At 41.4% G+C, this 11,160-nt stretch overlaps 1 protein-coding gene across 1 annotated transcript; it reads left to right on the forward strand.

Moving 5' to 3' along the window:
• The first annotated feature begins 549 nt into the window (after positions 1 to 549).
• LOC147440731 (pentatricopeptide repeat-containing protein At2g39620-like) lies at positions 550 to 4,308 on the forward strand. The gene is made up of 2 exons (XM_086482570.1): positions 550 to 730; positions 913 to 4,308. Exons 1-2 carry the CDS (start codon positions 590 to 592, stop codon positions 3,979 to 3,981), a joined length of 3,210 nt encoding a protein of 1,069 aa, XP_086338696.1. The 5' UTR covers positions 550 to 589; the 3' UTR covers positions 3,982 to 4,308.
• Positions 4,309 to 11,160: the final 6,852 nt, after the last annotated feature.

An 11,160-nucleotide genomic window follows, 5' to 3' on the forward strand; every position in this document is an offset into this window, starting at 1 on the left:
ACGAATAATACGCTCCTTATTCGTGTCTTATTTGTCTCCCGAATAACAAATATTGCTACTTAGGGTGTTACATGGAAACTAGATAGACCCAACTCTGCTTAAAGCTAACATTTTGTGTATTAAGAACATCTGGACTAAGATCTAAGTTAAAGACTAGAAAATATATAGGAGACTCTAGCACATTTAGCTCATCAATCTTAGCATTGACCTTGCTGTCATTGTTACACTATTTGTTGTGTTCATATTTTTTACCATGCACAACAATGTTTCTTTAAATATCCTTTCTTGTGTCAATGTAGCACTCAACATTACGTAAGGAACCTCTACATTTGCTACGAGAATTCCCGTGATGAAAATAGCCTAAGAAGAAGTCTGACAATTGTGTACAAGATTTAATAGGTACCATGCCTATATCACTACCTGCAAGCATGGAGAGCCAACAAATTTACATTTTATTTGCTGACTTAATTTGTAATGTGGTTATTGATGAGTTCACTATAACTGTTTTTTTTTTTAAATTTAATCTCTTTTGTGGGAAATAATCTCTCTCTCTCTCTCTCACTCCCCCGCCCCCGCCCCCATTCAGTCCATGATCAGGCAGACGGGGTCTCGCTCTCCAGCACTGTCTTCTGAAAATGGCTTGTTGTTCTCTGATATCCTTATGCATCGGCAAATGAGGGACAAGTCGAGGTCTATGCTGGCTGCCTCTGCGGGACAGCACACTGTCAAGGTAAGAAACGCTCTCTCTTTTCGCTTCCTCTCTCTCTCTCTCTCTCTCTCTCTCTCTCTCTCTCACACACACACACACACACACACACACACACACACACACAGTGCACAGAAACGGTTCATTTCCTCAATTTTCGCGGTTGATGAATATCCTGTCAGCGTCACTGGTTCTTCTGTCCACAGAACGGCTGCAAATCCTCTGACAATACTAGGGAAGATGCAATATTTACACAAATCAAGCATAAACAGGAAGAGCATGGTGAGGAGTCAAAAGCAACTAGTTTTTCTTTTATGACCAGACTAAAGGCCTGTGCTCAGAAAAAGGATTTGTACGAAGTCAGTAGGATACACACTGAGCTTTGCAATAGTGGGTTACTGCAGAAAGACACATACCTAGGAAGCACCTTGGTGAGTGTGTATGCCAAGTGTGGTGCCCTAACGAAAGCACGAGAAGTTCTTGATGGGCTTCCTATCCGGAATGCCATCACTTGGAACGCGTTGATTGCAGGATATACCCAACATGGCTGTGGCAAGGAAGCTTTGAGCTGTATTAACCAGATGCGAAGGGAAGGCCTTTCGCCAAATGCAATCACCTATGCTTGCACCTTGAAGGCCTGTGGCCTCACGCAAGACCTTCACATGGGTGAGAAAATTAAGGATGAGATTGCTTATCAGGGGTTGTTGGAGAAACATGTTGTGCTTTGCGGTGCTCTAGTGGATATGTATGCCAAATGTGGTGCCCTCACAAAAGCAAGGAAAGTTATTGATGAGCTTTCGGTCCGAAATGTCGTCTCTTGGAGTGCGTTGATCGCAGGATATGCCCAACATGGCTATGGCAAGGAAGCTCTAGGCTGTTTTCACCAGATGCGAAAGGAAGGCCTTTCTCCAAATGCAATCACCTATGCTTGCACGTTGAAGGCTTGTGGCCTTACCCAAGACCTCCACATGGGCGAGAGGATTCACGATGAGATTGCTAGTCGAGGGCTATTGGAGAAAGATGTTGTGCTTGGCAATGCTTTGGTTGATATGTATGCCAAATGTGGTGCCCTCACGAAAGCACGAAAAGTTGTTGATGGGCTTCTTGTCTCGAACATCGTCTCTTGGAACACGTTGATTGCAGGATATGCTCAACGTGGTTGTGGCAAGGAAGCTCTCGGTTGTTTTAACCAGATGCAAAGGGAAGGCCTTTCTCCAAATGTAATCACCTATGCTCTCATCTTGAAGGCTTGTGGCCTTATGCAAGACCTTTACATGGGTGAGAGAATTCACGACGAGATTGCTATTCATGGGTTGTTGGAGAAACATGTCGTGCTTGGAGGTGCTTTGGTCTATATGTATGCCAAATGTGGTGCTCTTACAAAAGCACGAAAAATTCATGATGAGATTTTGATCCGAAATGTGGTCTCTTGGAGTGCATTGATCACAGGGTATGCCCAACATGGATGTGGCAAGGAAGCTTTGGGCTGTTTTAACCAGATGCGAAGAGAAGGCCTTTCTCCAAATGCAATCACCTATGCTTGCACCTTGAAGGCATGTGGCCTTACGCAAGACCTCCACATGGGTGAAAGGATTCACGACGAGATTGCTAGGCAAGGGCTGTTGGAGAAAGATGTCGTGCTTGGCAATGCTTTGGTCGATATGTATGCCAAATGTGGTGCCCTCATGAAAGCACGAAAGGTTCTTGATGGGCATCGTCTCCGGGATGTTGTCCCTTGGAGCGGGTTGATTGCAGGGTATGCCCAACATGGTTGTAGCAAGGAAGCCCTGGATTGTTTTCACCGGATGCGAACGGAAGGTATCTCTCCAGATGCAATCACCTATGCTTGCACCTTGAAGGCCTGTGGCCTTATGCAAGACCTTCACATGGGGGAGAGAATTTACGATGAGATTGCTAGTCAGGGGCTCTTGGAGAGAAGTGTTGTGCTTAGTGGTGCCTTGGTCGACATGTATGCCAAATGTGGTGCCCTTGAGAAAGCACAAAAAGTTCTTGAAGCGCTTTCTGTCCAAAATGTGGTCTCTTGGAACGTGGTGATCGCAGGCTATGCTCAACATGACTGTGGCAAGGAAGCTCTGTGCTGTTTTCACCAGATGCGAAGGGAAGGCCTTTCTCCAAATGCAATCACCTATGTTTGCACCTTGAAGGCCTGTGGCCTTACGCAAGACCTTCACATGGGTGAGAGAATTCACAATGAGATTGCCAGTCAAGGGTTGTCGGAGGAACATGTTATGCTTGGCAATGCTATGGTCGATATGTATGCCAAATGTGGTGCCCTTACCAAAGCACAAAAGGTTCTTGATGAGCTTTTGGTTCGAAATGTCATCTCTTGGAGCACAATGATTGGAGGATATGCCCAACATGGCTGTGGCAAGGAAGCTTTGTGTTGTTTTCACCAGATGTGCAGGGAAAACCTCTCTCCGAATGCCATCACCTATGCTTCCACCTTGAAGGCCTGTGGCATTACGCAAGCTCTTCACATGGGTGAGGTAATTCACGATGAGATTGCTAGTCATAGATTGTTGGAGAAAGATGTCGTGCTTGGCAATGCTTTGGTCGATATGTATGCCAAATGTGGTGCCCTCATGAAAGCACGAGAAGTTCTTGATGGGCTTCCTGTCCGGAATGTCGTCTCTTGGAACGCGTTGATTGCAGGATATGCCCAACATGGCTGTGGCAAGGAAGCTCTGGGCTGTTTTAACCAGATGCGAAGTGAAGGTTTCTCACCGGACGAAGTTTCTTGGAGTGCTCTTATAGGAGGATATGCCCATCAAGGGATGACCAAGGAAGCTTTGAACTGTTTTGGTTGGATGCAAGACGAGGGCACTTCCCCAACTGCAATCACTTTTCTTAGTGTGCTCAATGCATGTAGCCTTTCAGGTCTACTGGATGAGGGCCAAATGCTTTTTGATAGCATGAGGGAAAAATACGGCATTATACCAGACAAAGAGCACTACACTTGCATGGTTGGCCTTTTTGGGCAGGCAAGGCATTTTGACCAAGCTATTAGAGTAATCAAGATGATGCCATTATCTGATGATCCTCCAATTTGGTGGGCTCTTCTAGGTGCTTGTCGAAAATGGGGAAATGTGGAGCTTGGAAGATTGGCCTTTGAGCGCGCAATTCAATTAGATAGATGTAATGCTGCAGCATATGTGTTAATGAGTAACATTTATGCAGCTGCCGGTATGCAGGAGGCGACACAAAAAATTGACTGCATGAGAATGAGGAATGGTGCTCAGAAGCAGCTGGAATGATGCAGTTGGAAAGGTTCATAGGTTTTTTGTTGGAGGTACCAAGCATGTGTAAAGCAGATAAATCTATTTGAAGCTACAAAATTGTCAAGGGTTATTCCCTAAATTTGCATTGCATCTCACACCTTCATTCAAAAGAAGGCTTTGCTTTTTCAGCATTCTGAGAAACTGGCCATTGCTTGTGCAATCATTATACACCACAAAGTTCAGATGTAGGCATCACCAGAAACATGTGGTATGCTGGGATTGCCATGTTGCTACCTCAATGATATCAAAAATTGGGAAATATAAAATAGCGGTCAGATGGTGCAATTCGCTTGCATTTTCGAAGTTGGAAAATGCACTTGTGATTATTAGTAAGAAAAGTTATGTCAAATGTCAATCCCCTACCCCCCCCCCCCGGCCCCACCCCGCCCCGCCCCTCTCTCTCTCTCGCTCACACACACACACACACACACACCTACCCAGCATTACCCGCGCACACATTTTTGAGACTCACTATCACAAACTCACTTTCTAGCTCCTTCCCCTTTAAGCTCTTACCTTTATTCTCTTCTTGTCAGAAAACTCAGACTTGCAAATTAAGCACCTCATAGCCATTGTAGGCTTTTCCACGCCTACTTATTGATTGCCATAATTGATAAGAGGTTTCCCTGCTACTACAGTGTGTAAATTCAGCACCGCTTGCCTATTCTAGGCTATGTGTCAGTAACCCTTATTGAAAAGGCAACCATGATATCCAACAATGTTGGAATGGCGGACTGACTATTTCAGATGAGGAGCCAAGGCAAGATGCAGGAGATTACAAAGATGAGAGCTGAACACAATGAAGAAATCCAAAAAGCATATGAAGTAGTGACTAAGGCTTCCGAGTTTATGGAAAAGCTCCAGAAAATGATCACTAATCTACATGGGTTTGGCATTCCCTAGGTCATTAGGAAGGGAATGGGGTCTAGGAGGGCTTTTTAAATTGCCACAAGGTTATAAAAAGATTAGGGAATGTACAAATGGATGGTTGACATGTGTCCCAAAATGGTGGGTATGGCAGAGGGTTTAAAATATTCGAAGAGGAGTTTTTTCTGGAAAGATATGGATGTCCATTTTATTTATGTGTTTTGAAGGGTCATCATAGCTTTATTAATGTGAGGGTGAATGTAGTTCAAATTTGGCCATTGGATGGTGATGGGATCAAGGGTTGAGGTCCAAGATCCTCAATCCATGAGAGGGGACAATCTGCACCCTTGGATCTTTGCCTTGATCAAGGGACCTTGTGAAAAGGCGCTTTTCTCTTGAAGGGTTGACTCCCAGCCCTTGGATCTTTGCCTAGATCAAGGGATCTCAATCACAGGCGCCCTCCCACATGCCCCCACTTGCTTCTAGATCCCCCCAATATCTATATTTTATTCAAAAGTCCATCATGGCTTGTCATTATTCCCCTCCACCTTTCCATGTAATCATTGATGTCCCCCTCAACTTTCCACATCTCGTGCAGCTCTCCAAGAAGTTCTTGTAAGAGCCCTCATTTAAAAATACTTTCCATTTGAACCTTTAAAGAGGAAAACCATCCTTTTTTAATATATCAAGTTTAAAACCACTCAAACTACAACATTGACTTGTAGAAAACCATGGAAAGGCCCTTATTTTTCTTTTTATTCTCACCTCTTGGCTTTAAAGAGGGATTTCAAATTACTATTAAGAAAAAATTAGCCATTCCTTAAACTGCCAAATAAAGAGGCCCTCTTAGACCCCATTCTCTTCCTAATGTGTTTGATGAATGGTCTATCTTTTTATATAGGGCTCGAACCTCAGTCGCACTCGAAAGTATGCGACAATTTTTGTCTGATAGTACTCAGATGTGTTGGACTGTTTGTATATTTTCCTTTCCTCTCCTGGTAATATAATTATCTCTGCTTTGTTGGGAAAAAAAAAATGTTAAATGGCATTGCGCTTACTTCAACTGATATATAAACTTCAGGTGATATAGCCTTTGCACTTATTTCAAGCATGCACTCCTACTTGTTGCATCTTTGAACTCCCTACCAATAAGAATCGTCCTTACTACCCATTTATAGGATACGTTAATGAATCAATTTGTTAGATGATTCCTCTAAGGAATGGCTAGGGATATTACACCCAACACCTAACTTCTGGGGAATGGGACTCATTAAGGAATGTTAAAGTTGAGTTTTTTATGTGTGTGTGTGTGTGTGTGTGTGTGTGTGAGAGAGAGAGAGAGAGAGAGAGAGAGAGAGAGAGAGAGATCATGTATAAGATTTCTCTTTTAATCTCCTCTACAGTGTTTGACTTTCCATATCCTTGAACAACTTTTAATCTTTCATCTCCTCCACACTTTTGACTTTCCACATCCTTAAGTCCATTCATTCTATATACTAAATCTCACATTTCCTACCAAGGTTTCTAACCTTTTGTCATTCATTTTCAAAGAAATCTTCAATTAAAATGAATTGGGAGACCTACTTCTAGGACTCTTTAATCATGCATGTATATTGATACTTGCCTTCATTAGGGCCAAAAACGACTCAAAAAGGGCTGTGTAAAGAATTGGTCTAAAGCGTATCTAGGTACATATCCCTAAATATTCAAAAAGATATCGTTTTCTTCACATTCCTTTGTGGCTCACCTCAAAATTTGTTCTCATTTACTTCACTTGACGGCAAATAGTTGTTTCCACTTTTGAATCACTCAATCTCTCTTTTTTCTCTCACCTTTCGCGAGCTTTATCTCTTCTTCTCTGATGCACCTTGTTCTGCTACTACGTTATTTCTATTGTACTTTTTGCTCCTTCATTACTTACAATGACTAATACATCTTCCATTAGTGATAACCGCAAGTTCATTAGGAAAATTTTGAGCTCATTTTTGGGTCTTGTAAGAATTGTTGATGTGGCATAGCTTTCAAAAAGTGGGGATGGGTAAATTTTTTGTAAATAAGATTCAAACTTGTCGGAGGTTGGATATTTAGAATCTACTCTTCAAATGCTATCTATTGATATATAGCATGCATATATCGGACATTGCCTTCATATAGATCTAGAAAAATGTGATTTTAGATTACCGTAACGGTAACAAAAATTGGTTGATTGAAAAAAAATGGCATAACTTTCATAGAAGTCATCCAAATTTTTCGGACCTTATCTCTTTAAAATCCATTTTTTAAAAGCTTGCCAATAATAGGTCATATCATGGGGTTCTGAGAAATATTTAGAGGGGTCAACCGGGTTGCTTTCTTTTGTACAACTTTGATGATGTGGCACTCTTAAAAGGCCCAAAATGAGTTCAAAACTTTCCTAATGTCACTTGAACATTAAGCTAAGCCAAGAATATGCTACTACGCTGAGTGTCTATCAAAGACCAGTTACGACTACAAATGAAGCACAACAACTTCGCAATGAGGGAAAGAAACACATTGATATATGGACAAAAGGGAGCTTGTATCCACCGGATCTTAGGTACCCATATTTTCACATACCTCATGATTTGATGAGATTTTTTGGTGATGGGGTTGATGGCTTACTAGGATATAGTTCTAGGTTATCTCATTTACACATTGATCATACACATTACAGTCAATATCTCAAAACTGTTTTTCCTTCAAATGCAACAAGAATTTTAGAACTTGAAAACCAAATAGCATCTCTAAAACAAGAAAATCACCAGGTTCAGACTTTAAAAGAAACTCCAATAGGATTAAGAGCACGAGTAAAACGAATGAGAGATGTAGTAAACTTAACAGAAGGTTCTGGACAAAGAAAAAAAAGATTAAAGATTACTAGAGAACATGTGACTAGTCTTTTAGGATTTTATATGTCCAATGTTCAAGAAAGGGTGAGATTTTTGAATGAGGTAATGAACAAAAGTGATATTCTGAAACTTCCTGAAAATCAAACTCATAAGAAATTGGTATTTCAAAATTTACTGAAAGATATGGGTTTATTGGTCCAACCTTCTCAAATGCAAGAAGTTTGTGACATAGTGGGGGTGAGTAGAAGGGGTTATAGGGACATCTCTAAAACCTGGTTTTATATTTTAAAGTATTACAAGATTAAAGCTTTTGGGTTGCATAGACCTCACAATGTTGGGAAAGTTAGGACTCTGTTAAATGAAGAAATACCCGAACATTTTGGAGAGTACTATCATATAGAAGGAACGATGCCATATGAAAAACAAAAAAAGAAAATCTTCTTTTGAGTATAATGTTTTTAATAACATTTGGATGAGTATAAAAAATGTTCAATCTGCTATGGTGAGATACTATAATATGCAAGAAGTAGATTGTGAAGGAAAACTTATATTTGTTATGAAATTGGATGAAGCTCAAATTCAAAAATGTCAAAAAATGGAAAGAGTATCCATATCCCTTATGAATAGAGCATTGGACTATAGCCAGGGTAAGCTTGATTCCCCATACCACAAAACTCAATCAGAAATGGAGATTTGGTGTATCGGAGCAGCTCAAATACCAGTAGAAAACCATGATACATTGAAATGGCTCTTTTTGCAGACCGCTATCCCTTCTGTTATACAGGACCAAAATGCAGGTGAAAAACTCTGTGTAGATGGCATGGGTGAATTTTGTGTAGAATGGCACTTGAGTGCCGACCTAAAAGCATTAAAGTGCATGTTTGGTGTATATGGAGGTGCCAATACCAAGTATCCATGTCTATATTGCATGGCAAGCACTGGAACAAAAGGATGGCTTGCAGAACACGAGGTTGGAAAACCACCATCGAAAAATAGTGTGAACGTCATCGACTACCCATCGTCTTCTATGATTTGGGATCCAATCTAACAATAGATTTAAAAAATATACATATATGTACAATGCATGCAAAGATTAGAATCTTGGACAAATTGCTTCGACTCCATCTTGATTATGCATATTCTATTAATCCAAGTAAACTTGTAGACGAGTGCATAGAAAAATGCGAGGCTTTGCTCTCTCAAATGGGTTTTTATGGTGGTCAAGTGCATCTAAAAAAAGATCCTACTCTTTCAAAAGGAACGGGTGATGTTTTGCAAGATGTTTCAATGGGTGGAGCAAAAGCCAGAAGATTTTTGAGTAACCATGACAACAAACAAGTTGATGCTATGTGGAACTGCTGGAAGGATCTTTGTGTAATAACAACCAACGTCAAAAGTAGACCAAATGTAGCCAACAAACGCATGGAAGTGTGGAAGAAGCTCGACAATTTTTTGAAAGTTTTGAAACAACAAGTTATCTCTGATACTTATGCAGAGAGTTTAAAAAGACAATAAAGCTTTTAATAACTGCTATTACAGATGCTTGGGGAGCAAAAGACATCACATATTACTTGGTAGTATTCAATTACTTTCTAAAGTCTGGATAGTATTTTACATTGCATCCTATTGAGTTTAACTAACCTTTTTTTTATTTTTTAAATTTTTTGTACTTGCATGGACCATGTTTTGCAAAACAAGGACCCTTTGCTATTAGGAATTGGATCGTGCTAGCTATGGTGGATGAAAGAGAAACATAGTGTCAATGTGTGAGTGTGTGTGTAAGCAAGATTATCACTCAAGTGAATTAGGTTCCAAGATAGAATTAGCTTGGACTCATAAACACAATCTTGAGTATTGACTTAGCTTAGCACAAGCTCACCATAGACAAGCATGTAGTGCAAAATAGAGTTGTTGTTTATTCATTCATGAAATGAGCTTTAAGTAGCTCTACAGCCTTGCTCCACAGCCTTGCTCCACAGCATGTGGGATAAATCCACTCTCCTCTCCTTGACTCACACTTTAGGACAAAGCTCACACTTTACAATCGTCCCCTTGAGGTTTGGACTAAGACAAGATACTGAAGATGCATGATCCACACATGCTAACAAAATCCACATAGGATGGTGATATCCACACAGGAAAATAAAGTCCACAAAGGATGGTGATATCCACACAGGATGGTAAAATCCACACAAGAAAGATCCACAAAGGATGGTGATGTCCACACAGGATGATAAGATGGTATCCACACAGGAAAAAGTCCTCCCCTACAAGTAGAGAGTCTACATCTTCAAAATGGGTCTTCATAAAAGACAACGTTGCTCTCGTCTTCATCCTTTTTGTCTTCTACTATGTGAGCTGATCCTTTGTTAGGTCTCTTGCCTTCGTTGCTCCTGCTGTTGCTTTCAACTGCTTCATGGTCTGACTTCGTATCCTCCCCTCGAACGAGTGCTTCTGTCCCCCTTTTTGTTGTGCAATTAGGCTTTATTCCATGCGTCATAATGACATGCAACAATATGCTAAAATATCCTATGAAAAGGTTTATGCAAAAATTAATGCTCTCTTCCATCTTGGTTATACTCCGAGAGCCCAATCATGCGGTGTTTCTCATACACTTTGTCACAAAATCTTCACACATGGAGAGATTTTAACAATTTGGAGACTCTCCAATGCCAATGTCTATCCCATTACAAAAGCACATAATGTCATCCATGTAGACAAATACGATTACATACATTGCGAGAAGTTGTTGTGCTTGGCTGCAAGATTAATTTGTACTTTGGATTTTCCCTTCAATGTGAACCTCCTCTTCACTGTCAGTGAAGCCCCTCTTCACAGATAGGGGAATTGATCCTTTGTTTTTTGCTTTTGATGCTCAAAAGAACTCCTTGAAGCTTGGTAATGCCGCGGTCGGTGAGAACGACCCCTTTGGCAGCCCTTGGATGCTCGAAAAAAGTTTGAAGTTTCGCCCTCCGTTAAATTGGTTGGAAATGCCCTTTGAAGCTCGATGAGATCCGCCTTTGAATGCCTTTTCGAAGGCTTTGAAAGATTTCGGGTGCCTTGCTGCAGTTTGGTGGGGTCAAGCCCTTACAGGGGTTCTTGGAGGCTTTGAAGTCTCTTGGAGGTGCTAGTCCGTGGGAGCAAGTTCTTGTCAGGCACTTGAGGCCCGTGGGAATAGTTGCTTGATTGGAGCTCTTGACGCTCAGGAGCAGCACGGGAAGGGCAGCTTACAGGGTTGGACAACGGGCATGCAGCGCTGTGGGAAGGGGGGCCCAACAAGGGGCGGAGGTTGAAGCCTTTGAGGTAGCGCGGGATCCCGAGCTAGTGCCAGTGGGCAAGCATATAATTTCCGGGCACGTCGGTGTCGTGCAGCTCCTCTCCCATGCTAAGAAAGATGCCATAAAAATGCACATCAAGTTTG

Source organism: Adiantum capillus-veneris, chromosome 15, assembly GCF_014529385.1.
Source record: "Adiantum capillus-veneris isolate H3 chromosome 15, ASM1452938v2, whole genome shotgun sequence".
NCBI lineage: Eukaryota > Viridiplantae > Streptophyta > Polypodiopsida > Polypodiales > Pteridaceae > Adiantum > Adiantum capillus-veneris.

What these genes read in the sequence shown, in the direction of transcription:
- LOC147440731 (XM_086482570.1), top strand. Translation starts at nt 590, where the DNA reads ATGATCAGGCAGACGGGGTCTCGCTCTCCAGCACTGTCTTCTGAAAAT. An exon ending in CGGGACAGCACACTGTCAAG is followed by an intron (nt 731 to 912) that starts GTAAGAAACGCT and finishes TTCTGTCCACAG; the next exon opens with AACGGCTGCAAATCCTCTGA.